The sequence below is a fragment of the Phragmites australis genome, chromosome 19 (genome assembly GCF_958298935.1).
Source record: "Phragmites australis chromosome 19, lpPhrAust1.1, whole genome shotgun sequence".
Classification (NCBI taxonomy): Eukaryota; Viridiplantae; Streptophyta; class Magnoliopsida; order Poales; family Poaceae; genus Phragmites; species Phragmites australis.
Genome location: NC_084939.1, coordinates 24,190,168 through 24,218,065, shown reverse-complemented (window position 1 = coordinate 24,218,065; position 27,898 = coordinate 24,190,168). Strand labels below are relative to the sequence as shown.

Genomic DNA, 27,898 nt, shown 5'->3' with positions numbered 1-27,898 from the left:
CAATATGATTACTTTCTACGGACCAGTAGTTGCCTTGGCATCTCACCGATGCTAAGCGAGCTGCTGGTGGTGGCGGTGAGGTCCGCGTGCTCAGATCACAATTTCTTGAGGAGATTAGGATATAACAGGGACTTTTTTTATTTTAGTCTTTTTAAAATTAATATTTTAATAATAGTCCATCGAAACCTAAATTTTCAGAAACTAGCCCCTTTTATCACGCCAAAATATCTGGCGTGACTCCCTAACTTAGTCACGCCATATTCATTAGCGTGACCAAAATGGTCACGTTGGCGGAAACCCAGCGCCTTTACACGTGGGTTCGACGTGGCAGTCTGAGTCACGCCAAATTGGTTCGCGTGACTAGGGTGAACAATATTTTCGTGGATGAACAGTGTTTTCTGCGGTTTCAATTGTTTTCTTTCTGATTTCTCTATTTGAGAAGTAGGGTTGCCGTACTCTAAAATTCATGAAACTTTTTCTGTATGTCCTATAATTCATGATGAATCCATTTTAAAAGGATTCACCTCAATACCCCATCTAGGTTTTAAAATAAAAAACCCAAAAATGATTACTTTTAGAAATTCTAGTATTTTTTAAGGCCTCAAATAAATTCCCAAAAATCTGAGAAAATTCACTAATATTCCTATCATGTGGCGTAATAATTTCTAAAATTATTTCCAACCCTAGGTTACTTGGTGAAAAAGTGAGTTCCTTTGCAATGCTCCATTTATATGCATTTTTATCATTTCATAATATTTAGCCTTGTAAACGCCCTCTAAATAATTAGCAATTATGTTCGATTTTCCTCAAAATTTTGCCAGTGCTTAATGCAACATGTACAGGTCTTATTTGCAAACATGCACATCCAATAGAGTCGTAGAATTTGAATTATTCAATTTCGAATGTTGGTATATGTTACAATTTGTTCTATAACAATAATACTTAGGTGACTTGTGGAGCCAAAAAGAATTGCCATTTGCGGTCTAAACCATACAAAATTTATTGTATGGATAGTTCAGAATATGTTTTAGCCGAACCACACACATGATTTTTAGGAAAACTAATAAACTTTAAATAAGTAGACTAAAGAGAAAGAATAAATGAAAAAGAGTAAAGATTGGTATATATATTACAATAAGTTATTTTATGTAGTTATACCTGCCATCCGAAATGTAGAGGTGTCGTATTGTCTTCTTAATACCTTTGACATAAGTTGTTGTAGCAGGTTCAATAGAGACCCCTTGTCCTATTGTGTCTGTATAATGTTAGATTATATGTTATTTTATTAAAGTTATATGATGGTATTACAATAGATAAAATGTATATTAGGAATAGTAGATGTAATATATAAATGAATATATAGTTACCTGACATGTCTCTAGTGTAATCAATTCTGGTCCTTAATGTATCAAAGGATGCTAGAGTATATGCATACTTGGGGAACGTTGGAGAAGCACCAGGGAATTCAATTACCTCAGTGTGACCTGTGAATTTTATCATGTATATGTGGTCAACTGCTCGATAATTATTCTTAGCTGGGAACACTTAGAAAAACTTTATGAAATATACAACTCATTCTCTAAGGTGTGGCTTGAATTGATCTACATGGCGTTGTGGCACTTGAGCTTCCATTGCATTTTCCTATACATTTGCATAGAAATTTTTTGTAAATGATGTATACTCTTTTATTTTTTTTCTAAAGTACCTAATGTTTGTGGATACCTCTTGATCCAATAGTACAAAATCAAGTCTATAGACCTTTTCTGGTTTGTCATCCAGAATATATTTGGATAATCTTGTCACGACAGATGTGTTGTCATTTCATGCTAAAAGCTCTGTCGTGTAATCACCAACGGATGGCTCATTCCAATCCACCGTTAAACTACTCATGGATAATGGTTACCACTGTTTCATTCAATGTAACCTAAATTGTGTATAGATTCTTGATGAACATATCTCATGGCTTAAACCTAAGAACATTAATGTTATCAATTGCCTACTTTCAACAAAATTGGAAATTATTTCCTAATTTAAATGTACGTTTCAAAATGCTTAATTCACCTCGTAGTCTAAAAGGCTGTGGGTAGCCATAGCACTTAGCCATATTTGAACATGCGCAATTTAAAGTTTATTAGTCTTCCTAAAAATCATATGTGAGTTTCGGCTAAAACATATTCTGAACTATCCATACAATAAATTTGGTATGGTTTAGACCGCAAATGGCAATTATTTTTGGCTACACAAGTCACCTAAGTATTATTGTTATAAAACAAATTGTAACATATACCAACATTCGAAATTGAATAATTCAAATTCTACGACTCTATTGGATGTGCATGTTTGCAAATAGGACCTGTACATGTTGCATTAAGCGCTGACAAAATTTTGAGAAAAATCGAACATAATTGCTAATTATTTAGAGGGCGTTTACAAGGCTAAATAGTATGAAATGATAAAAATGCATATAAATAGAGCATTGCAAAGGAACTCACTTTTTCACCAAGTAAACTAGGGTTGGAAATAATTTTAGAAATTATTATGCCACATGATAGAAATATTAGTGAATTTTCTCAGATTTTTGGAAATTTATTTGAGGCCTTAAAAAATACTAGAATTTCTAAAAGTAACTATTTTTGGAGTTTTTTAATTTTAAAACATAGATGGGGTATTGAGGTGAATCCTTTTAAAATGGATTCATCATGAATTATAGAACATACAGAAAAAGTTTCATAAATTTTAGAGTACGACAACTCTACTGCTCAAATAGAGAAAACAGGAAGAGAACCATTGAAACCGCAGGAAATACTATTTATCCGCGAAAAATACTGTTCACCCTAGTCACCCGAACCAATTTAGCGTGGCTCAGGCTGCCAGGTTGAACCCACGTGTAAAGGCGTCAGGGTTTTCATCAACGTGGTTACTTTGATCACACCAATAAATATAGTGTGATTAAGTTGGGGAGTCACATCAGATACTTTGGCGTGATAAAAGAGGTTAATTTCTGAAAATTTAGGTTTCGACAGACTATTATTAAAATATTAATTTTAAAAAGGCTAAAATAAAAAAAAGTCTACAACAGGAGCGTGGGAAGAGAGAACCGGAGAAGGATGAGTGAGCCCTGCTATGATGGGGACTGCAGCCGTTTCATAATGGCTTACGGTCCTTTCAGGAAGAGCCCAAATGTCCCAATCTGTGGGCTGTGTTTTCTAACTGCAAGGCCCATATAAAGTAGTACCGCATTGAATCAATTCAATTTAAGCGCGCATGTTACAACTGATGCACAACTGCAGAAACACAGTACGAATTCGATCAAGTTCGGCCCGCTTGGTACAGCTCCATATTTAAGAATTTTTTAGTTAGTCAAATCTAGCTCTAAAAGAATCTTAGATATAAAATTATGCGTAAATTAAGGATATTTCATTGAGCTATCAGATTTTTATTTTAAACTACTTTATTTTATTATACGAATTTCAGATCTCGTACAATCTCGAAGCTAGAGCTGTCACAAACAACCCTTTCCTCTACATGTGTTCTACAACCCACCAACGTGGCGTGCGGCGGGTGTTGCTATGCTCGGTTTTGCAGTCAAGCTCTCCAGCCAGACCTCGTCGCCGACGGTGGCATGCTCGTCGTGGTTGCGGTGCCACGTCCAGACGGCGCTCATCTCGTTGAGGATCCTCAGCCGGCCGTGCCCGAAACTCGCCTCCCGGAACACCGACAGGTGCGCCGACTTGTGGTTCTTGATAAACCTTCACAACGAAACCAAGAATCATACATCAACCGGACATCAGAATTAGTCAGTCGGCTCTGTCAATGCATGCACAAGATGAACATCCATATGCATCAACAGTTTGGCATGGCACCAGCAGTCACGTATTTGCATCCGGGCGCTAGTCCGGTTGGCAAGGATGGCACTCGCATGGCGCGAGTGTTCGAGCCAACCCATGTTCAAGCTTGAGTCCGAACGTTCGCACATGTATACACAGAGTGAGCATGCACGAAACAGCCTTACTCGACCCTATCTTAAAATTTTTTTATAGAAATGGGTCTCACTGTAAAAAAACAGTCACGTACTTGAGAGCAAGGCCTTCCCTGTTGCCTCCATCACCAATCGTGATGTACATCGGGCCCCGGTTATCGGCCTCATTGTCATAGATCCTCGTCTGATCAAATGATTAATTATAGAACAAGTTTACAAATGAACACGTACTTGCAAGAAAAATACATAAGAGTAGTGTGTACTTACAAAGCGCTCGTAGGCATGGACGTGTCCGGCGAAGACGACGTCGACGCGGGCGTCGTACAGCAGGTGCTCCATGGCCCTGCGCATCCTCTCGCCCTCGCCCTGGTGCGCCTGGTTGGTGTTGTACCACGGCGCGTGCAGCAGGACCACCAGCCACGGCGTCCGCCGCCTGTCCACGCGCGCTAGGTCCCTCTCCAGCCACCGGTACTGCTCCGACCCCTCCTCGAACCCGGCGTACGAGCCCAGCATCGCGACGTGCGCCGCGCCGCCCGCCGCGTCGAAGGAGTAGTAGAGGTTGGAGGGGGAGCTGCTCTCCTCGTGCGGCATCCGCCACCGCGCGTTGTACGCGGCGAAGGGCGCGAACTCAACCACGGGGAGCGCCTCGACCTCGTGGTTGCCCTCCGTCACCATCCACGGCCGCGCGCTCGCCTGCGGCTGCACCAGGCGGCCCCACGAGTCCCACAGCGGCTGCCGCGTGTCCGCGTAGGAGAGGTCGCCGGGGAGGAGTAGCATGTCGTAGTCGGCGCCGCCGATGTGCGACAGCGTCGACGCCGTCCACCCCGTCTGGCCCAGGTCGCCTGCGTTCCAAATTGCAACGCAACACACATGTCCGTCAAGACCGTCACGTCTCAGCAGACCCCCCCCCCCCCCACCTACGTTTCCATACGTCTGACACGTACGATGAACTGAAACAAAATTTGGAAGAGCAATGGCTACTGACCGACGACGACGAACTCGATGGGCAGAGCGGCAGGCGGAGTGCGGAGGCCGAACTCGTCGCCGGCCTTCCCGCACCGGTAGTAGTACGCCGTGCTTGGCTCCAGTGGGCCGATCGTGACGTGATGGATCGCGCCGGACTTGTAGAAGAAGTACCTGTACGTGGTGCGGCCACCAGTCGCCGACGCCGTGTACTTGCCTGGAGATTTGCCGTACTCCACCACGGACGGCGCGCTCCGGTCGTCGGTGACCCATGAAATGCGCATGTTGTTCTCCCCGACAACCGAAATGTGTACCTGGTACTAGGAGTAATTTGGTGACCTCTTGTACTATTTTTGTACGAGCAATGCATTTGACAATTAGGTAAGGAACTAGAGTTAAATGTTTCTAATTTATGTGAACAATTTTCATCCAGTTTGACAATTTAGATATTTCTTGAAGCTAGCATGAAGAAAATGAAAAAAACAGAGATTAAGTAAGCAAAATGAAAAAAACAGAGATTAAGTAAGCAGAGCTAGTACCATTTGATTTTTGTTCAGTTGAAATAGCTCAAATATTTGGGAAAATCTGTATCAGTTAACCTTGGAATCAATTGTAAGGAGAAGCTGAAAAGCCTGAGACATCAGACTAAGTTGCAAATAGGTTGTTCATTCTCTCCATCAGCAAATAAATCTGAAGAGTTGATAACTGAAACAATAGAAAATGCTTGGGCACTAGAAGTTTTCTTCTGACGAATAAAAACGAAACAGGATCAGAGCACTCTGAAAGAATCTTGCCTCAACAGAATTCCAGTGCAAATGACTCCTTTTTTTTTTTTTTTTTTTTTGAGCCTCGGTGCAAATGACTTGAAGACGAGAGATGCAAGAAGAACAAAAAGACCAGGCAAAAGCAACAGATGCCACTTTCTTGGAAACTCTGCACTACTGCACACACTGCAATATGAAAATCAAAGCCCGCACCTGCTGAGGATGGGACGCCGGCTTGTCGTGCGCCACCAGCACCAGCGGGCTCGGCGGCGGCCGCACATACTCGTCTGCATGGGCACAGAGAAACATCAGCGACGTCAGGCCCTGCACGAGCAGCCTCCAAGAATGCGCCATGGCTCCGGCCAGCAGGTCGCCGAAGAAGGTGCCCGTGTAGCTCCGCCCGAGCGCGGCCTGGTCCATGTACCGGAGGCACGGCCCGTTCACGAGCGAGAAGGCGACCTTGACGGCGCCGAGGAGGCTTTTGACGGGGACGGCCACCGCGACGTGGTACAGGACGCGAATCAGCGCGGCGACCACGCGGGCTATCTTGCACATGAGCAGTAGCGCGCGGATGACAAATATGACGTGCGGCTTACGCGTGCCGTCGCGACGACGCACGGGAGAGCTCGCCGCCGCCGCCTCCATCGCCCAGCGCGGCGTGCAGGACGAAACCTGGTACACGTAGCACATGATTGCACGCCATGGAACAGATTAAGCTTGAAGAAGACTTTGCGAAGGGATCGGCAGGAGAGCATATCCTGCGAGATGCGCCGTGCGCGCGTGCGGCTTCGTCTTTGTGCTGTTCTTGTACGTGGATGCGTGTACGTACCTGACATGTGCCGTGGTGGAGGATGGCAGTGGCGGGGGCTGCCGGAGAGGAAGAAGCCGTGTGTGCTGGTGTAGATGGGGATGCGAAGGAAGTAAGGGGATAGGCAGGTTGAGGCCAGCATCGCTGAGGTACACTAGTTTCAGCACCGGTTTTTTTTCCCCTTCTTTTGAGCTTTGTGGCAAGAAACTGTGACTGGACCGTATTTTTTTTTTTTTTTGACTCTTCACCACTGAATACAGCTGTAGTATCTGAACATGAACGCGCGCGCACTCACCCCTCACACACGCACCCACCCACGCACACCTAACGCACGCACATGCTAGCCTTACAACTAGACACAGCTTGAAGAAAGCGTCCATCCAAAGATCACCAGGAACCTATCAAGAATCCCGTAGACGACGAGCATGTCGTAATCCTTTCTGTAGCATCACGCATTTGATAGTAACATGTGAGCCTAGAAGGTACCACTGAAACAGTCACACATTTATACTATTACACATACGTATTTATTCAACGTCTATTAAGAACGTAGATATGTAGTTTGAAAATTAACGGAGTCACAGCTCAAAGAGTTGCAATAAAAGTTTGACAGGGCACGAATATTAGTAGATGCCGTTTGGGAGGCAAAAACATTTTTGGGGTCACAAGCGAATCGCATCAAATCCAAATTGGAAGGGACGAATTTAGCACTTGTAACGTCGACAGGATTTCTTATAATTTAGATCCACTCTGGCTTTGGCACATAGTTCATTCCAGGTAATATAGTTTCACAATGACAAACTAAACCATATGTCAGCAAATCATACATATGCGTCAAACCGCAGTTCTCAGTGGAAGTAAAGATTCTCCATGACATTAGGAAACATGAAAATGTTGTTATTCCTACTCCCTTAGTTTGTGCGTTAAAATTTCAATGCTCAAACCATAGATTCAACGTGCCAACAAGCTCTGGGCAAGTATGACACATCGCTCACCCTACATTCCTTAGTTCAGAGTTTACAAATTGACCATGAGGCAAAGAAGAAGAAGGAAAGATTGTTTTATTCACTAGAACAAGAAATAAATCTGTGGCGTCTGATCAGAACAAGAAATAAATCTATGGCGGCTGAACAAAGAAATTAATCTCTTGATATGAAATCCAGTGCTTGTAAGTTAATCTGGAGCGTGTTCTTGAATAAAGATGACTCATAGAGACAATGGGAAGAGAAGTATTCAATTCTGATTATTTTTTTCTGCTTTCTGTTTATCCTTACAGAAATAGGCAAGAACAAAAATAAGGGAATCTTAATAACTGTTCCATTTTCTCTGACCAAAGAGCCTCTAGTTGAGGAAACGAGTTCCTTAGTTCCTCTGCCGTTAATGTCACAAAGACGTGGTCACTGACACGTCCCTAATTGAGTACATCTCTGAAGGGTTCAGTATTTCCCTCTTGTAAGACAAAGTTGTCTATTTAATAGGTAAGCCTTGTGACTGCTGCAAAATATCTAGGCTCCTGTAAGGGGTCAGCAGGGTGATAGCCAAGGGCTTCCCAGGCAAATGTGTGCGACCTCGGGGGATCGGCCAAGATGATGACTGAAGCTGTATAGGAGCACCTGTTCTTTGTCTTCGTTGGAGAAGGCAATGCCATGATCAGTCTGCAAGCACCTGATGTAATTTTTGCGCCTGCGCGCCATGGCACTAAGATGGAAAAACTTAGTGTTACCACCCCCCCCCCCCATGTCGTATCCATGTTAATCTGGAGCGTTGCCGTTTTGGGGATTTTTCAATGACTGCTAGGCCCAAGCTGCGAGCTTTCAGACAGCGCAGGAGATCTCGTTCTTCCGGCGTGAGGGTCTGTAATTCTTGCGCCGTCTCAAGTCTTAAAATTAGTTCTTTGACAATAGCCATCTGCAGGCGAGTATCACCAACAATGAACCTCCTCCATTTTTTAAGAGCTTTGGCCACCCGAGATAGCTTGATGTGGAGTCTCTTGAGGGCATTACCCGAATGCGCATGTTTGTTCCAAGTTTGTGTAACCGTCTCCTGGAAGCCAGGTAAGGATGTCAAAAAAAATCTCAAAACAAAAATTTCTATTAGGTACAGAATTTAGCTCTCCTTGAAGGATCAAGGGGCTGTGATATGAAATGAGCGTCGGCAAAGAATGGAGGAAGCATGACGGGAGGAGGAGCTCCCATTGCGCTGTGCAAATAATCTATTATATTATTATTTGAGCGTTAAAATGAGGCACTATATTCACTCTTAAGGTCACAAAATTACTAGTTAATTAGAAAAAAAACCATCTAGACCACTCATTGCTATAAAAATCTAACGGTCTAGATTAACTAAAGAGTACATATCAAATACGATTAATAAATAGCAAAATTAGGAATGAAAAATTGTGAAAATTAGCAGTTCAATTTCTATACAGTTTGAGAAGCAAAATATGTAAATAAAGAGTCCAAATGAAATAAAATAAATAATATTTAAAATTAGGGTTAAAATAGAAAAAAGAAGGATCCATATCAAATAGTCTTAGAAAAAAAATCAAATTATTATAAAAATCAAATATCCAAATAAAGAGTCTATATAAAATACAATTAATTAAATATTATCGTGGTAAAATATCACAGCGAGATTAGCCATACTATTAGCGTGTGTCATCTTACTAGTTCTATCAATCCAGACGTGTGCAGGATTTTCTTGATTGTTGCACCATGTGAATTTACCACCATCCTTTATTCATCAATCCAATTTTGTTGATCATCGTGTCCGTTGCAACAAAAACACCAAGCCCCAAGCGCAAACCGTCGGCCACTGAAGAACAAGGCCTCTCCACCCACGGTTCACCACCCTTACACTCAAGGTTTGTTTGTCTTAGCCTTAGATTGTGAAAATCTAGTAGAATCCGTGGAAAATCTTTTCTATTAGATTGTGGATTATTAGATTTTATAGTTTAATTTTACTTATGAATTATGAGAATCAGTTTTTATATTGTGATCGTTTGCTTTTGTTTTTTGCTTTTGAGACATAGAATCTATAATTAGAATAAAAAATAAACATGAGCTCAACAGTCAACAAGCCTCGGTTCTCTTTGTTTCTTCTCCAGATATCAAAACATTAGCGAAGCAAACAAGTCACCCAAAGTTGACAAAAACAGCATATCCTATGTCGGATTCCTACCTGAAAAACAGCATTATTCATGGTAGTTTGGTACCCCATAAATTTGTGATATCGAGTTGGCTGGCTGTGCACAGCCTTCTATAAATACCCGTGAAAACCCAGCCGCTCCTCTCGGCTCCACCTTAATTTCACCTTGCATCTTGTGAGTTGTGACCATGGCAACGGGGAGAAGCATGGCGCTGGCGCTCCTCGCCCTCGCCGCCTCCGCGCTGGCCATGTGCCCCGCGTCCCTCGCCGTGACGTCGCCGTACCTGCGCCCGGCGCCGAGGGCGGCGCTCTCGTTGCTCAAGGACGACGACGCCGACGACCAGACGCCGCAGCAGGTACGCCATGCTCCATGCTCACCTTGAAACTTTCAAGATCTGTTCCAGTCCTGGTGCGGTGCCCTCTGCAGTTTTACGTCCAAAACCTCAGCTTGTGAAACATATCATATTACAAGATTTGATCGTTGGGTGCATACGTCTTTCGGTTGTTTGGTCATCTAACTTAGATCGTGTTTCGTAGAGCTCCACCTTCAGCACTATGTTAAATTTTAAGTTTGTAAACCAAAATAAAATGATTTAAATCTATGTTTTAGTCTAAAATAAGAATAAGTTTACAAACCCAAATAACATCAATGTATCCATAACTTCGGCTTCACAAATTTTTAAAACTAGAAATACTTAGCTTAAATTTTTTTAAAGCCAGAACTCTGTCTGTTGCAAGCCAAGTGCAAACGTCCAACCAGAAATCTTGCCCCAGTAGCAACCTCTGTGGTTTTCTGCTTCATGGGACACAGCGTGGCGTCTCTGGTCATCATGATTCAGTATAATACTAGGAAAGGGAAGGTAGGAAGGAATTATGCCGTTCAGGATACTACTGGAATAATTTGCATTTGTTTAGTGTCACGGCGAGATCGAGTGTGACAAGGGAGAAGAAAAAAGACTCCCCTTTGGGATTCAGGAAAATTGCTTGTTTGCCACCAAATTGTTAGCGTTTCTAAGAACTGCCACCCTTTAGTTTTGCTTCGATAGGTTGCCATGAAAGTGGATTTTTTTTGTTACCACTTTGCCATTCCTGCCTTTTTAATTCGGTTTCACATGTTTTACCTGTACCGGCCACTTGAAATGTCCGTTTTGTTCCTGACCCAATTGAAACATACCATGGACCGGAGACCGCAAAGAAAAGTGTCGCAAGTAAAAGATTAATATGGTGTGTGTACTGCTGTTTCTGATGCTATGCTAGTTCATAGTGGATTGACTGGCTTCTTCAGGAGTGATGCTATGCTAGTTCATAGCAAGATGAAGCGTACTGTTGTTTCTGATGCTATGTTGTCTGAACATTTCCAGTCTGCTTGCTTATTTCTATTCTGTTTCCGCCATTCTGTTCCTTGAGAAACCTCACCTGTGTACTGAGATAATGTGATGGAAGGGACGGTCTGATCAATATGCTGAGGTCTCCCGTCCCTGGTCCGCTTCAATTGGATCAAGGGCAAAACTGACATTTCAGGTGGTTGGTACAAGGTGAAACCTGTGAAAACAAATTAAAAAGTCTTTGGTGGCAAACAAGCAATTTTCCCTTTGGATTATTGGTTTCTTGCTTTCCCATTCACCCCAACCTTGTTTGTGGTTTCTGACGATGTCGGCATGCGGTTTGGCCTATGTGATTTGGTGTTTCTTGTGGGTGTTTAATCATGGGCCATGCATTTTTTAGACAATGGAAAAAAAGTCCTAGCCTTTTGTATCGTGTGATTTATACAGCTATAGTTTATTATTAAATTATCTTAGCTCATAGCTGAATAGTGAAAGGAAATGCAAACGTAAAATATCATCTGAATGTAAATCGCGAGAGCTTATGCAGCCTGCACTTAAAATATACTCCTCCACTTTACCAGGAAGATGAGATATGGCATGCCACAGGTTGAGATTCGTGGTTGTAAACAAGAAAGTATTTATCAAAACAAGAAAATATGATTGAAAGCACTAAAAGAATACAGAAGCAAACGCAAGGAAATTCAGGTGCATGGTGCATCCTCTGTTTTAGACATTGGATGCAGTAGTGGTAAAATGTTTTCAGATATTAACAAGCGATCTTACCGAGAATATATGTTAGTCATGACGTTGCCTTCCATCATGCTTCTTTCAGTCATAAACCTTAAGGGCATATCTACCTGAAAACAAACATTTGCATTAAGTTTCTTTTCCTCCTAGGAAATTGTGTATCAAATGTTTTCCAATAGTTCCTGTATGAGCTGGATAGAAAGTTCCATGAGGCAACAAACAATACTGTATGCTTGCCATGTTTTTTCATTATCAGTATTGCATGGCTACTGCATGCCTAGTACTCTATTTGAATGAAAGAGTAGATAAACAAAGAATTTGTGCTTCTCTTTATTCAGATCCTTTTAACATCAGAAGAAACTTACAAAAGACATTATTTGGTCATTAGTTCATTACTGATCCAATTGTGACACATACTTCTAATGATTTAGGCTTGACAGCAACTGGAGCACCTGTCTACACTCTGTTTTGCAGCAACATATCATGTTAGAGTATGAATTTTATGCCCTAAGGTTGCGTGCTTCTTGAAGTTTTTATTCGAACTTCAAAGTTCAGTTCAGCCCCGTTTGAAACGCAGGAACTTACGGGGAATTTCACTCAAGAATCCAAAGAAGTTCTTCCATTCCAATCATAGCTCGTGTTGGTTTTGCGCTTAGTTCCAAAAAAGAACTGTGCCATGAACCATTTCGTTTGCTAATTCGTACCGACACATTATTTACGCAAGTTTCAGGTGCACATATCAATGGTAGGCCTTGACAAGATGCGGATGACTTGGATCACCGACGGCGACGCACCGGCGGCCGTCGAGTATGGCACGACGTCAGGGCAATACCCGCTCTCAGCAACCGGTAACACGACGACCTACAAGTACACCCTCTACCACTCAGGGAAGATCCACGACGCCGTCACTGGCCCGCTGCAACCCAGCACGACGTACTACTACCGGTGCAGCAATAGCTCGTCGCACGAGTACTCCTTTCGGACGCCGCCGGCGACCCTCCCCTTCAAGTTTGTCGTCGTTGGTAATACACCTTGCTGCCATTGTCGCGCGCGTTGCTCAATGCGATGTTGCCACGGCGTGTTTTGATGGACACTGACACGTGCAGGAGACCTTGGCCAAACTGGATGGACGGAGTCCACGCTGCAGCACATCGCGGCCGCCGACTACGACATGCTCCTCCTCCCCGGCGACCTGTCGTACGCCGACTCCATCCAGACGCGGTGGGACTCGTACGGCCGCCTCGTGGAGCCGCTGGCGAGCGCGCGGCCGTGGATGGTGACCCAGGGAAACCACGAGATCGAGAAGCTGCCGCTCCTCGAGCCGAAGCCCTTCAAGGCCTACAACGCGCGGTGGCGCATGCCGTACGACGCCGGCGCCTCGCCGTCGGGGGACAACCTCTACTACTCCTTCGATGTGGCCGGCGGCGCGGTGCACGTCATCATGCTGGGTTCGTACACCGACTTTGCCGCCGGCAGCGCGCAGCACCGGTGGCTCCAGCGCGACCTCGCGGCGATCGACCGTGGGAAGGCGGCGTTCGTGGTGGCGCTTGTGCACGCGCCGTGGTACAACAGCAACGAGGCGCACCAGGGGGAGGGCGACGCCATGCGCGGCGCCATGGAGTCCCTCCTGTACGGCGCGCGCGTGGACGCCGTGTTCGCGGGGCACGTGCACGCGTACGAGAGGTTCGCGCGCGTGTACGGCGGGAAGGAGGACCCGTGCGGGCCGGTGTACGTGACCATCGGCGACGGCGGGAACCGGGAGGGGCTGGCGGAGAAGTACGTGGACCCGCAGCCGGCGACGTCGGTGTTCAGGGAGGCGAGCTTCGGGCACGGGCGCCTGGAGGTCGTTAACGCGACGCACGCGCTGTGGACATGGCACCGGAACGACAATGACCAGGCGGTGGTCGCCGACCAGGTCTGGATTACCAGCCTCGCGTCCAATCCGGCGTGCAACAAGAACAAAATGTAATCAGACCATGTTTTACTAGCGTCTAGCGTTAGCATGATATCGATATCTTCGTGATTAAATTGTTCGTGTGATCAAGCTAATAAATAGTAGATAACGGGGTTATAGCAGATAGTGGGCGACACAATGGACGCTAAGTTTCTATAGCGGTATTTGAAAAATACCTAAATTTTGTGCAATAGTATATATATTATGATTTTCTCCTACATAACAATCATGCAAAATATACTAATAAATTAAAACTAAAGAAATTTAGAACCATAATTTGTACATACAACCATGTAATAAGACAATAGAAGTTTAAATATTAAATATTAAAAAATTAAAGAAATAATACGCTATGAATGGACCGCTATCATGACTAAATAGTGGTCGCTAAAGCAATCTTACTAGCGCTATAACGGCCTAATGAGAAGCGCTATAGTGCCCGCTAAATTCCAATGTGCTATTGTTGAACGCTACCTCGTGTCGATAGAATTTATATCTCGCTACCGCTATTGTGGAGGACGTAATTGCAGCCGCTGCCAACACTACTATTTATTACCTTGCGTGTGGTGTAAATATCCACGATTTGGTTGATTGGTTAGTGGGTTCGGGTTTAAGATTTGTTAGATATTAGTAGTCAAATGTAAGATTAATCCCGGTATGTTCCCCTAGTTCCAACAAAGAACACACATAACCATATTAAATGGACTGGCCAAATTCATTTTTAACAAAAGGTAGGTGCATTGCCGTTACATGTAAGAAGAAATTGCCTCGTATTAAGAAAAACAAGGCTAAATCATAATATGCTCAGTTAATTAAGGGAAATCGGGCTAAAATCATAACAAGCGAGCAAACTAACTAGCTAAATGTCACACCCTAAAAATCATAACCTATTCATCAAGTATGCATATACATCATGACATCATAATTCATGTTTTTGGTTTTTATTTTAAGTGTTTAAAAATATTTTAGAAAATATTACGTTGTTAATCAACGTGAATTCCCACCACATACTTATGACTGGGAATTATTTTGAAGTAGTTTAGATAGCTCCAAAACCATTTAGGAAAGAATGGAAAAGGAATCAGAAGAAGTGGGGGAAAAGAAAGCAAACTTTCTGCAAGTGGGCCCAACTCGCGGTCTGATTGGCGCTCCCCGCGATCTGACCGCTAGAGCTCAGAGACACCACTTAAAGCAATGGACCAACTCTCACCACTCACTTCATCGTTCATTTCCTTCCCCACCCGAGAGAAAGAGAGGAAGCAAGGAGAGCTCCCTCACCATTCTTTCACCTCGAGCTCAACAGAAGCCAGGATTAAAAGAGGAGGTCGCCCACGAATTCCCCACGTCGTCTTCGAGCTCATCCCCAAGCATCCCCTCGCCGGAGCAAGCCTCAAGCCTTTCTTTATACTCTAGGCCGGTTGGAGCACTCCAGAGTCGATATCCACATCGTAGCTTCCTCGGAGCAGGCCAACCGTCAAGCAAGCTTCCCCACACCAAGGTGAAGCTCCTCAACCCCTTTCCCCTCATTTCCCTCTCACTTTCCCACTCCCTATAGCCATAGGATTGAGGTCCATCTAGCCATAGATGTCGATCCAAAGGGCCCAAGCTTTTGGACCCATGAATATTGTCGGTGTATCAGGAACCGGGGGTCCCCGAATTCCGAGGCCAGGCCAGCCATCCGCCACATGGCGCCATCCCGTGGAGTCTCTCTCGCAAGGTGAGAAAGATCGAGTCCCGGGAGAGGGCGCTCGGGGCCGCAGTCGGTGGCCCCCGAGTACCCCAGTTCCCCGATGATCCACGAAATCTAAGTGTCGGGAAGAAAGTGCTCGGGAAGGTGTACGGTGACCCCCGAGCACCCTAGTCCCCCGACGACCAGGAGAGCTAAGTACCGGGAGAAACGTGCCCGGGGCCGCCGGCGGTGGCCCCTAGGCACCCAAGTATCCCGAGGACCCACCGAAGGAAGTTCCGGGAGAGAATGCTCGGGGTTGCGTGCAGTAGCCCCCGAGCACTCGGTTCCCCGAGGATCCGTACAAGAGTGCCCGGGAGAGAGTGCTCGGGAAGGTGAACAGTACCCCCGAGCACTCGGTTCCCCGAGGACAAGAAGGGGCATTCTCGGAAGAGAGTGCTCGGGGAGGTGAACAGTACCCCCGAGCACTCGGTACCCCAACGACCCAGAAAGCCCCTTGACAGAGGCCCCGAGGGGCCCACCGTTGAGGTGTCAGCCAGTCAAAGGCCCGAGGCCGCATTTAAAGAGCATGCATGGCCTATCACCTCCAACTGCTCCCGTCGCGCTCAGCGTCAGTTCCTGCCACGTTCTGGCATAGAGGCGTGGGGTCATTAATTGCACGGGTCCCGTCCCGTGCTATCTGGCCCGTCTCGGGATAACGTCGTAAGGGCCGAGGCGTTCCATCTGCCGCGCTGCTGTGGCAGGGAAACAAGACAGGGCGGGCACGCCGGGCCGCTCTGCGACTGCCCGGTGGGCCCTCTCCACGGCGCCCGTTGCCAAGATATTTATGGTGACAGATGACCGGGCGTGTGCCGCATTTTTCACCCCGATCACTTCGCCCAGAGGAAATGATGGCGCCCTTTCCATTTATGGTGTCTCGGAACTCGTGCCCCCTCCCGTTCGGGGTACGTTGCTGCCAGCGGGTATTTAAAGCAGCCGGCGGCACAAAAGGAAACATCCGGGAAAGGTATGGAAAAAGGAGAGGACGCACAAGCATAGACAAGAACACAACATAAGAGAAACACGGCTGAGAAGTGAGCAGCACGAGACAGGTCGAAGAACAAAGAGCCCCAGGCTCTAAGATAGACCAACATTCTTATAACCAGCAACATCCTTGAGGGACTTCCTCAGGGCATTTATAGTATCCATACAGGAGTAGGGTGTTACGCTCCCGTGCGGCCCGAACCTGTCTAAATTCCGGTGCATTAACTTCTTTTTGCACTAGGCCAATTTCACCACCACCGGCCGTTGCATTCATTCCCATTTATTTCTCCGACGAACAGACTCAGGATCATCCCCCCGGCCGAATCTCTAAAAAGGGGTCTCTCGGGATCCCGTGGGATAATAGCTCTACGTTCTGTGTATTTTCTTATGGATTGGATGAACTTGTTACATAATATGTTTTTTTTACCCTCCTACAAGCCGGGTCCACCCCTTTATATAACAGAAGAAAAGTTGCCCATACAAACGGATCGTACCAAACTATGTGGCAGACATACACTTGATGTAGCCAGTTACTCCTAGCTCATCATGACGAAGGATAGACATGCACGCCATACTCTGGTCGTCATGCATGCCCTGCCCCATCATCGAACGTTGTCACACTCATCTGCGAGGCCATCCTGTAGCATTTTAATGCTACGAGATGAGTCACTGCGTCACCACGTATGCCGAGGATCTTGCTCACTGAAAGTGAATCCTTGGGGAAAGAAAACACTTAAGTATGTAGCATTAAATGTGATTCGACTTGTTAGATAAGTACCTACCCTGCTACCAGCAGAGGCTGGTCGTATGGACTGGTCATAGGAACCTTGTCCTAGTCGCAAAGTGAGGTCGTGGTCTTGAGAATATCTGTCTGTCGGCTGACACTTGGTAGCGTGGGCCCGCCTGGTGGGGCACCCTCTTACCTATTACATCTACACATACTTTATGGCATTTCATCATACTTATTGTGATGCATTTTTTCTCTTTTAGTGAACGATGAACTGGAGAGTGACGAGTTTTCTTGAGAAGATTTTTTATGGTTGATCTTGTTTGAGAAGCTAAGCACCAAGACAAGCATATATCATATTTCTCTCATATTTTGGTAATTTGTTGGTTAATTTGTTAGGTATCACTATGTGTTGTATATGTATGTTTAACTAGTCGATGTCAGGAATCGGGTAGAACCTATCTTATTGCATTTATCACTATCTTGTTATTGTTGATCCCAATTTTTGTAACTAGGGATAACCATGTTAATATCTAACTTAAAATTTATCTGAAATGCTTAGTAATGCATATGTTACCGGTAGAAGTCGATCGATAGAATGTTCCGTCGTTCGCGAGCTATAGGCTTAATTACTTACACGATGATAATGATGTTGGGATGAAGAGTGGGTGAGAATGAGACGAGATATGGGCGGTGATAAGGGTAGGTCAGGAGAGAAACTCGGATGCCATAAACCGCTTGCATCGTTTAAGCACCGATCGTTAGTGTCCTTGGCTTAAGCACCTTTCCGTGCTACCACATATCCAAATAGAGTAAAGATGAGCCAAGTATCGTAAGTCACCACGTTCATTTGACTCCTGCGCCCATGATGTGAGCGAGAGGACTTGTAGAGGCACATGAGGTTGCTCTGGGAGTAGACCTAGGCGGCCTACTCATACTCGAGCATGGGAACAAAAGTTTGAGGTGGGTACGTGAATGGTTGTCACGTGAATCATTGCTTGCAACTGACGGGTTGTATGGAGGGTAGTCTCATGTCCTGTGGGTAAATATATACTCTCCTATAGGGTGTAAGATCAATTTAAATTACTGCGCTCTCTGTCATGATCACACTTATGTCCATCCACATTAGTTGTAAAGTTTCGATGGTGGTCATATGTGGTGCGTTGGGAAGTGGCTAGTGATGATTTATGATGAGAAGAGTATGTTCATATGTCAGTTATGGTTATATTTTTTTAGTTAGGCTAGGATGGTCCAAGAGTTATGATATGGAGTTGCTCATATATTTAAGTTGTAAGTTCAATTACCTTTCGCATAATTCAATTTAACCTTATGGCATATTCCTTGCTAATTCATCTAATATATTATTCTTAGAGTCGGGGATATATATATATACCCATATGTGTAAGTCTTGCGAGTACATTCGTACTTACTATGCTTTATTGATTGTTTTGCAGGTGAAATTAAGTATCGGCTACTTATACCACACCGAGAGTGGTGTGGTGACGAGTAGTCACTGTACTACTACTAATCACAGTCGTTTGTCTTGTGAGCAAATGGCGCCACTGGTCTTTGTTTTTGTTTTAGATGTGAATTCCGCTACGATTTATGTATATTTACACTAGATGATACTTGTCTTTTGTTTAATTTATCAACATGTAATCTTTTACGCTTTTGTATAATTGTGATTTTATGATATACATATTGGTAGAGATATGTGTGGATAATAGCTCTCCTGGGAATTATTAAAGCACACATATCGGGACTGATGGGATTGCCTTTGTTTTAATCATTTAGTGGTTGTGATTGTTGCTTTGAGATGTGGATTAGAACGTGTCTCGTCGAGAGATGGGGTGTGCTAACTCTCATCTTATTAAATGATCGCTCAATTTGTTTTACTCAAATGCAATTTAGATGGATTCTCACACTAAACTAGGCCTGGAACACCACAGAGCCACCCAAACCGCATCACCTTACAAACTACATAGATTGATGTGGTCAACGTTGCCATTGATATAACCAACGCTGGACCCTAGTCGATAAGGACCCAAACTCGAGGAAGGACCTTCAAGATGAAACTCCAAGGAGACACGATGTAAAGATGCCATCTTCATCTATCTGAAAACCAAAATTAGGTTTTCCAACTGGAGAACCCCACATTGGAGAGGGGACAAGGAATTGGGTTTTCTATTTTGGCATCATCACCGTCGGAGGAGCTTGGATCCCTGCTGTCAATGCTCAAATACCGTAAACCTCAACCTCTGATGCGTGAATCCCACATACCCTGATCACTACCACATGGATACCCTAGATCGATGGCCAACGTAGATTTTGCTGCTCCTATGCCGACCAAGTCGAGTGCCCAACTGCTGCCATCAGCATGAAAGCCACCTGATCTGGAAGAGGAGAGAGAGAGAGAGAGAGAGAGAGAGATTAGGGAGAAAGTCATGGCGAATACTGTCGGTGATATGGGAACCGGGGGTCCTCGAGTCCCGAGGCCAGAACAGCAGAGTGTCACGTGGCGCCCTCCCTCGGGGGTTATCTCCCCGAGGTACGAGAAGACCAAGTTCCGGGAGAGGGTGCTCGGGGCCACGAACAGTGGTCCCCGAGTACCTGAGTTCCCCGATGACCCGAGAAGACCAAGTACCGGGAAGAGAGTGCTCGGGTTGCGAATAGTGTCCCCCGAGCACCCAAGTCCCCTGACGACAAGAAAAGTCAGTTCCGGGAGAGAGTGCTCGGGGTCATGAATAGTAGCCCCGAGCACTCGGTTCCCTAAGGACCCAAACAGTCAGTTCCGAGAGAGAGTGCTCGAGGCTGTGAATAGTAGCCCCCGAGCACTCGATCCCCTGAGGACCCAAGAAAGGGCATATCTGGGAGAGAGTGCTTGGAGCTGCGAACAGTGGCCCCCCGAGCACTCGGTTCCCCGAGGACCTGAGAAGTCCTTCGCCGGTAGTCCCCATAGTGGCCCAGTGGTGAGGTGTCAACTGGTGAGAGGCCCAATGCTGCATTTAAAGAGGGCGCGTGGCCTGTCACTTCCAACCACTCCTCCTACGCCTGCTGTCAGTCCCTGCCACGGCCTGGCAGGGAGGTGTGGGGACATTTAATGCACTGGTCCCATCGCGCGTCATCCGGTGCGCCTCGGGATAACGTCGCAGAGCTCGAGGCACCCTGCCTGCCGCCCTGCTGTGTCAGACCTGCTCTGACCAAGCGGGCACGCTGGGCTGCTCGGTGGCTGCCCGGTGGGCCCTCTCCACGGCGCCTGTTGAAAAGCGGTATGATGACGAATAAGACCGGACGGGGGCGCGTTTTCAATCCTCCCCATCACCTCGCGCAACAGCCCATGATGGTTGCTTTCCATTTATGGCGTCTTGGAACTTGCACCATCCTTTCTGGATATGCTACCGCCCCAACGGGTATATAAGTGGGGCGGGCTCCCCGGAGGAAGGCAAGATTTTAGTGGAGATCGAGATCGAGACAACAGAGGACAAGTTTAGGAGCCTTAATGAACACCGAAGCACAGAAGACAGATCAACCGAAGAATAAGTAGCACGAAGCTCTAGACTTGGACAAATATTCTTATAACACAATAGATCCTCATAGAGACATTCTCAGAGCATTTATAGCATACACACAGGAGTAGTGTGTTACGCTCAGTGCGGCCCAAACTTGTCTAAAAATCCCCTGAGCATTTACTCCTTCTGCATCCGATCATTCCACCTCCACCTGCATCTCATTTACTCCCATTTATTTCACCTACAAAGTGGGTTCAGAATCATCCCCCGGTCGAATCTCAAATGGGGTCCCTCCAGATCCCCGCTTGAGGAGTTCACCCTCCGACATATACCGTTGTTGGCTGTTGCATCGAGCGATGGCTGCGGCTACTATACTGAGCGAATTGTCAGGGTGTGGAAGCGGAGAGTTAAAGTCACACGTATGCACCTGTTTGGTAGAGCTCTCTGATCCAAATTCTTTAGAGAAAATAATTTTTTTAGAAAAATAATTCTGTAGCTGAAATTTTCTCTAGAATAAATCTATAAAAAAAGTGTTCTATAAGGTAAGTAAATTAAAAAAATTGATTTTTTTCAGCTCTTAGCATCTAGTTTATTTAAAAATCACTCTCACAAAATTATTTGAGAAACTAAAAATTACAAATTACCATTTTACAAAAAAATTACTATTTTCACACTGAAAACTGGTCCAAAAATTCACCCAATCAGGCCCCAAGTTGCCTTAGCTCTACGACGTGAGGGCCTCTCCGTTTCCCTTACATTTAAATAATCAAATATTTTTTTTCCGATTGCTCTTTTCCCCCTCGATTGGGCAGTTGCAGTGTAAATCGCCATTGGCCCTCTCGTCTACTTTTGGAAGGGTCAAAGAGTGCAGACGTGCAGCGCAGCCAAACCAACCATCGCGACACCAACCGTTAACCTGACTAACTAACAAGTGAGCCCCCACGAACTGACACCACGGTCCCACCTCTCCTAGAGCCACATGTCAGTGACAGTGAATCGCTACGTACCACTCGTACTGGAGTACCTCACAGTCCCACCATTTCACTCACAGCGTCGGCAGCTCCAGCTCTCCCCTCCACGCCTACTAATGGCCGCCGGATCTCGCCGTCCGCACCGCCGGAGATGAAGCGACGCCACCTCCCGCCCGTCCTCGTACTCCTTGTGCTCTCGTTCCTGTCCCTCTCCTTCCGCCGCCACCTATTTCTTCCTCAAAGCCCGTCCCACTCCGCTGGTGATCTGCTCCTCCGCCGGCTCGCGGCCACCGACGTCGGAGGGGAGCAGCTCCTGGCCGAGGCGGCCGCGCTCTTCGCCAACGCGTCGATATCCTCCTTCCCCAGCCTCGGAAACCACCACCGCCTCCTCTACCTCCGCCTCCCTCACTACACCACCTCAACCTCCGGCCCGCCGCGGCCCAGAACCGTCTCTCGCCTCCGCGTACCCTCCGAGACGCTCCCGTCCGACGAATCCCTTCTCGACGCCTTCCGCGCCTCCCTCCGCTCCTTCATCGGTGCCAGCCATCGCCGTCGGGGCAATGTCGCCGGCGTCATGGGTGACCTCGCGGGGCTCCTCGGCCGGCAGCGCTTCCCCACCTGCGCCGTCGTCGGCAACAGCGGCATACTCCTCGGCTCCGGCCGCGGTGCGCAGATCGACGCGCACGACCTCGTCATCCGCCTCAACAACGCCCGCGTGGCCGGTTTCGCGGCCGACGTCGGCGCCAAGACCTCGCTCTCCTTCGTCAACTCCAACATCCTCCATCTCTGCGCCGCCCGCTCCGCCATCACCGCCGCCGCCTGCGGCTGCCACCCCTACGGCCCCAGGGTCCCCATGTCCATGTACGTCTGCCAGCCCGCTCACCTCCTCGACGCCCTCATCTGCAACGCCACCGCGACGCCCGACTCCCCGTTCCCGCTCCTCATCACCGACGCGCGCCTGGACGCGGTCTGCGCGCGCATCGCCAAGTACTACTCGCTGCGGCGCTTCGTGGCCAGCACCGGGGAGCCGGCGAGCAACTGGACCCGGAGGCACGACGAGAGGTACTTCCACTACTCGTCGGGACTGCAGGCGGTGGTGATGGCGCTCGGGGTGTGCGAGGAGGTGAGCATGTTCGGGTTCGGGAAGGCGGCGGGGGCGAAGCACCATTACCACACCAACCAGAAGAAGGAGCTGGACCTGCACGACTACGAGGCAGAGTACGACTTCTACCGCGACCTCCAGGCGCGGCCGGAGGCGGTGCCATTCCTGGACGAGGCGCCGGGCTTCAAGGTGCCGCCGGTAAAGCTGTACTGGTGATTGTTATTTCAGACGTATAATTGTTAGTTATTGTACAATTTTTACACTTGGCTGATAGAAATGTTTAGGTTCAGTACGAGAGTGAAGTGTAAATCATGGGCTATTGAAAGGGAATGAGACTGATATGTTTCAGATTGGGGAACATGTAGGAGGGAGAAATGTTGCTCAATTTTGTGTTGACCAGATGGTTCAAACTGAGTGTAATTGTTGATGTATTTGTTCAAGTACAACTGTACACTAGATTGATACATATGTGTAGACTTCAAATGTAAATTATCGGCGATGGAAAGGGAATGGAAGACTGGACTAAGTTTTTGTTTTTGAACCAAGAAACTGGAAATGTACGAGGAATATGCTTGCTGCTGGCCTGGTTCGTTTTGTTCATTCCCAGTTCTCATGAGAAGGGAAAAGAAATGTGTTTGGGTGTAACGGAAGCACGGCAAGCCTAGCACAAAATCAACACACCAACATGATAATTTTTAACAAGATTTGATTATCATGTCGACATCTTCCTCGGAGCATAATTACAGACACTTACATTACGATTACACAGTGATACTTAATATTTATAGGTTCAGAAATAAAAGTTCAACTATAATTCTATCTTTAATGTCATCCAATTTAAATTCAAAATCTATCTGTAAGCAAAACTTGTACACATTCAGTACATATCCCAACAAAATGTACTATGGCTGATGAGTGTTTGTTGCCTTGTGGGAATTGGTTTGTTCAGCTTGATGACAACAGCTTCAACTTGCTGCCCTGTTAGATCATAGATGAGCAGAGATCACTAACTGACATTTAGAATTCTTTGTTTACCCCTTGCTTGAAAAAGGAAAAGTAAATTATTCAGGTAGGTAGCCTATCTCTTATCAGATTCTGTTGAGCCGATGACCCACCCAAGCAATGAACAAGGATCCAACAAGGACGAACAGTGTGTTTTCGAGTTGGGTGCTCAGTGCTGTCACAACTCACTAGTTGATTTCTCGCTAAAACCCTGCTGACTGACACCACCACAGCACTGAAGTTTGCACCGGTGTCATTCTCAGTTTGCACTGGTTCTTGATTTTAGCCCCTATTGTATTAGAAGATCAAAAGCTCTGCATTCTCTGCTGAATTACCTATCGTGGGCTCGCAGTGTGACTCTGGTTAGTGCTTATCCAGGGAAATAAAAAAATATTGTTCTTAATGTTATCTTTCAACTGTTCTTTTGCAAGGTGGTTTTGATATCCCCAGCTAATTTGCTGCTGGAGAAATGATATTTCAAGTTTTGACTGAAATGATATTGTATGATTTCAGTTAGGGATTGTAAAAAATAGTTTAAGTTTTGATTGAACTAGTTTAAGTTTTTGTTTGTTTCAGTTAGGGATTGTAAAAAATAGTTTATAGGTTATAGGTTATAAGAAATTGGATGGTACAATCCGTAAAAACTGATGGAATCTGTATTACTGGATTGCGATAATAACATGTTTGTTCAGCTGAAACAAACAGTGTCTGAGCTATAGTCAAACTGGTAATGGATGGAGTAGAGAAGCCATCTCGAGGCTTTTACTCTTGACATGAAATCTAACGGATTTTGTGCAGAATCTAGCAGACATGCTCACATAGATGACCAAATGCGTCACTCGGGCCAGTTCGGCACGGGCTCGACTCGACATGGCCTGACTACAGCACGGTCTGATAGGCCCGGCTACCGAAATAGGCTATGTCATGCCGACTCGCGTGTCACGCCCTCAGCCCATGGCACAACCCATCTTCCACCGTGCCATACCGGGTCGGTCTGGGCGATTCCGGCATGACTGACACGATGAGCCCAGCGGCACGACAGGCCCGATGGCACGGCAGCACACGACCGGGTCGGTGGGCACGATGGAGGCACACTTGGCTCGGCAGCACTCCGAAAATAGAAAAAATTTAAAATATAATAGTTACAAAATTCTAAAAAAATCAAAAATTATAGAAATAAATAAGAAGATCTTTATTGATTGGTTGTCTCATTAAAAACCTTTCTACTAGAAAGAAAAAAAGAGTACAACCTATGATTATGCTCCAAAAATTACATGATTTCATTAAAAACATCAGAATTTTGTTTGCAATATACTTCATCAAGTGTCTCATTCCATTTGAAGATCTGACACCTAATTCATGGCTGCATACATTACACTTAGTAAATCTTACATGTTTTCCCTTAATTTCTCTAAAGACCTTTTTAAAATGTTGTCACATCCATGACCATGCATGTGAGTTCTCGACGTCTTGATCCATGAATGAAAATATATATAATTGATTTCTTGAAGTGGGCAAGTAGCTACTGGATAGAAGTAGAAAAAGAGAAATGGGTGGTGTCGGTGACACAGGAACCAGGGGTCCCTGAGTTCCGAGGCCAGATCAGCAGTTCGCCACGTGGCGCCCTCCCGGGGGGATCATCTCCCTGAGGTGCGAGAAGATTAAGTCCCGGGAGAGGGTGCTCGGGGCCATGAACAGTGGTCCCCGAGTACCCGAGTGCCCCGATGACCCAAGAAGATCAAGTGCCGGGAAGAGAGTGCTCGGGGCCGTGAACAGTGGCCCCCCGAGTACTCAAGTCCCCCGACGACCAGAAAAGTTAAGTACCAGAAAAGAGGTGCTCGGGGCTGCGAACAGCGGCCCCCGAGCACCCAAGTCCCCCGAGGACCTAAGGGAAGTCAGTTCCGGGAGAGAGTGCTCGGGGCCGTGAACAGTGGTCCCCGAGCACTCGGTTCCCCGAGGACCCGAACAGTCAATTCCGGGAGAGAGTGCTCGGGGCCGTGAACAGTGGCCCCCGAGCACTCGGTTCCCCGAGGACCCGAATAGCCAATTCCAGGAGATAGTGCTCGGGGCTGTGAACAGTGGCCTCCGGGCACTCGGTTCCCCGAGGACCAAGAAAGGGCATATCCGGGAGAGAGTGCTCGGGGCCGTGAACAGTGATCCCCGAGCACTTGGTTCCCTGACGGCCTCAGAAGTCCTTCGCCGGTGGCCCCCACAGAGGTCCAATGGAGAGGTGTCCACTGGTGAGAGGCTCAATGCCACATTTAAGAGGGCGCGTGGCCTGTCACTTCCAACTGCTCCTCCACGGTTGCTGTCAGTCCCTGCCACGGCCTGGCAGGGAGGCGTGGGGACATTTAATGCACGGGTCCCATCCCGCGTCATTCGGTGCGCCTCGGGATAACATCGCGAGGCCCAAGGCGCTCCGCCTGCCGCCCTGCTGTCTCAGACACGCTCTGACCGAACGGGCACGACAGGCTGCTCTGTGGCTGTCCGGTGGGCCCTCCCCGCAGCGTCCGTTGCAGAATGACATGATGACGAACAGACCGGACGGGGGTGCGTTTTCAACCCTCCCCATCACTTCGCGCAGCAAGCCCATGATGGTTGCTTTCCATTTATGGCCCCTCGGAACTCACGCCCTCCCTTTCTGGGCACCCTACCACCCGGCGGGTATTTAAGGCGGGGCGAGCTCCCCGGAGAAGGGGAGGTGAGTGGCAGCAAGCCGAGTCGAAGACAGAGGCTCAGTACAAGCACGGAAGCTCAGATCACCGAAGAACAAGGAGCCCGAAGCTCTAGGCTAGACAAATATTCTTGTAACCCAACAACATCTCTGAGAGATACAAAGCATTTATAGCATACACACAGGAGTAGGGTGTTACGCTCAGTGCGGCCCGAACCTGTCTAAAAACCTCCTGAGCATTTACTCCTTTCTGCATCCGATCATTCCATTCCACCTGCATCGCATTTACATCTATTTATTTCACCTGCAAAACAGATTCAGAATCATCCCCCTAGCCGAATCTCAAAGGGGGTCCCTCCGGATCCCTGCTTGAGGAGTTCACCCTCCGACAGCTGGCGCGCCAGGTAGGGGGTTGCATCCCTGAATTTGTTTTGTTCTTGCTGCAGAAAAAAATAGCAGGTGGCCATCGTCTCCGACCCACCGGCTCCAGCTCCAGTGAAGAAATGGAGCCCCTTGCGCAAGAGGTGGCCGCTCTGGTGGGCACGGCTCACCGCCAGGTGTTGGCCGAGAGCTCCCGCTCCACCTCCCACCGCGGCGCAACCAAGGCCGGCCCATCTTCAAGTGGCGGCCGAACTGGCCGAGGGGCCTCCAAGCGGAGTGCCGCCCCTTGGCCACTACCGGAGTGCAGGACCTCCGCTTACATCTCAATGAGCGGAGGGCCGTCGAAGATGCGCACGTCACCCTCGAGCGCCAGTGGGAATCTCGGCACGAGACTGAGGCAGAGGACCAAGCATCCTCTATGTTGACCCATGACCGCCGGGGATCCCCGGCTCGCCGGCGTTCACCGCCCAAGGGCACCGCCAGCGCAACAGGGTACGGCACAGGCTGCCGTGCCTTCACTAGCGAGCTCCGTCGGGTCAATTGGCCCACGAAGTTCCGGCCAGAACTGCTGGAGAAGTACGACGGGTTTATCGACCCCGTCGAGTTCCTCCTAATCTACACCACCGCTGTCCAAGCGGCCAGCGGCAGTGAAAAGGTGATGGCCAATTATTTTCATGTAACCTTGAGGGGCTCTGCCCGTTCTTGGCTTATGAACTTACCCTCAGGATCCATCGGCTCCTGGGACGACCTCTGCCACCAGTTTGTGGCAAACTTTCAGGGCACATTCACGTGCTCCGGCCTGGAGTGCGACCTCTACGCCGTCAAACAGCAGGAGGGGGAGACGCTGCGGCACTTCATACAAAGCTTCAGCCAGGTCCGCAACGCCATCCCGCGGATAACCCCCCACGCCATTATCGTCGCATTCCGGCAGGGTGTCCGCGACGAGCGGATGCTCGAGAAGCTGGGCACGCATGAAGTCGAAACCACCGTGGAACTCTTCGCGTTGGCCGACAAATGCGCCAAGGCGGCGGAGGCTCAGGCGTGGCACGTTTCGCGCCCTGAGCAACCCGCTGCCGATCAACCAGGTTCTCCCCACTCCGACAGGCGGGAAAAGAAAAGGAGAAGAAGGCGTGAG

At 47.3% G+C, this 27,898-nt stretch overlaps 3 protein-coding genes across 6 annotated transcripts; 2 read left to right on the top strand and 1 right to left on the bottom strand.

Moving 5' to 3' along the window:
• Positions 1-3,462: 3,462 nt before the first annotated feature.
• LOC133900676 (purple acid phosphatase 22-like) lies at positions 3,463-6,700 on the bottom strand. 4 transcript variants are annotated; one of them, XM_062341884.1, is made up of 7 exons: positions 6,536-6,700; positions 6,303-6,378; positions 5,920-5,993; positions 4,965-5,262; positions 4,247-4,821; positions 4,075-4,163; positions 3,466-3,749 (listed from the first exon to the last, which is right to left on the bottom strand). In XM_062341884.1, the coding sequence occupies exons 2-7, from the start codon at positions 6,349-6,351 to the stop codon at positions 3,533-3,535; spliced, it is 1,302 nt and encodes a 433-aa protein (XP_062197868.1). In that variant the 5' UTR covers positions 6,352-6,378; positions 6,536-6,700; the 3' UTR covers positions 3,466-3,532. The 4 variants fall into 4 exon arrangements, with proteins under 4 accessions (XP_062197865.1, XP_062197868.1, XP_062197869.1 ...); XM_062341885.1 differs by having other exon boundaries at positions 3,468-3,749; positions 4,965-5,256; XM_062341881.1 differs by having other exon boundaries at positions 3,463-3,749; positions 5,920-6,378.
• Positions 6,701-9,606: 2,906 nt separating this feature from the next.
• LOC133900003 (probable purple acid phosphatase 20) lies at positions 9,607-13,822 on the top strand. The gene is made up of 3 exons (XM_062341066.1): positions 9,607-10,017; positions 12,458-12,755; positions 12,840-13,822. The coding sequence occupies exons 1-3, from the start codon at positions 9,850-9,852 to the stop codon at positions 13,700-13,702; spliced, it is 1,329 nt and encodes a 442-aa protein (XP_062197050.1). The 5' UTR covers positions 9,607-9,849; the 3' UTR covers positions 13,703-13,822.
• A 7,797-nt stretch (positions 13,823-21,619) lies between these two features.
• LOC133900562 (sialyltransferase-like protein 2) lies at positions 21,620-23,246 on the top strand. The gene has a single exon (XM_062341740.1). The coding sequence runs from the start codon at positions 21,756-21,758 to the stop codon at positions 22,920-22,922; it is 1,167 nt and encodes a 388-aa protein (XP_062197724.1). The 5' UTR covers positions 21,620-21,755; the 3' UTR covers positions 22,923-23,246.
• The last annotated feature ends 4,652 nt before the right edge of the window (positions 23,247-27,898 follow it).

Excerpts from the sequence above, each read along its gene's own strand:
- LOC133900003 (XM_062341066.1), top strand. The coding sequence starts at position 9,850 with ATGGCAACGGGGAGAAGCATGGCGCTGGCGCTCCTCGCCCTCGCCGCC. Across the intron at positions 10,018-12,457 it reads ACGACCAGACGCCGCAGCAG|TTTCAGGTGCACATATCAAT; the intron begins GTACGCCATGCT and ends TATTTACGCAAG. Across the intron at positions 12,756-12,839 it reads CTTCAAGTTTGTCGTCGTTG|GAGACCTTGGCCAAACTGGA; the intron begins GTAATACACCTT and ends TGACACGTGCAG.
- LOC133900562 (XM_062341740.1), top strand. The coding sequence starts at position 21,756 with ATGAAGCGACGCCACCTCCCGCCCGTCCTCGTACTCCTTGTGCTCTCG.
- LOC133900676 (XM_062341881.1), bottom strand. The coding sequence starts at position 6,351 with ATGGAGGCGGCGGCGGCGAGCTCTCCCGTGCGTCGTCGCGACGGCACG. Across the intron at positions 5,263-5,919 it reads CGGCGTCCCATCCTCAGCAG|TACCAGGTACACATTTCGGT; the intron begins GTGCGGGCTTTG and ends AATTACTCCTAG. Across the intron at positions 4,822-4,964 it reads CATCGAGTTCGTCGTCGTCG|GCGACCTGGGCCAGACGGGG; the intron begins GTCAGTAGCCAT and ends TTTGGAACGCAG.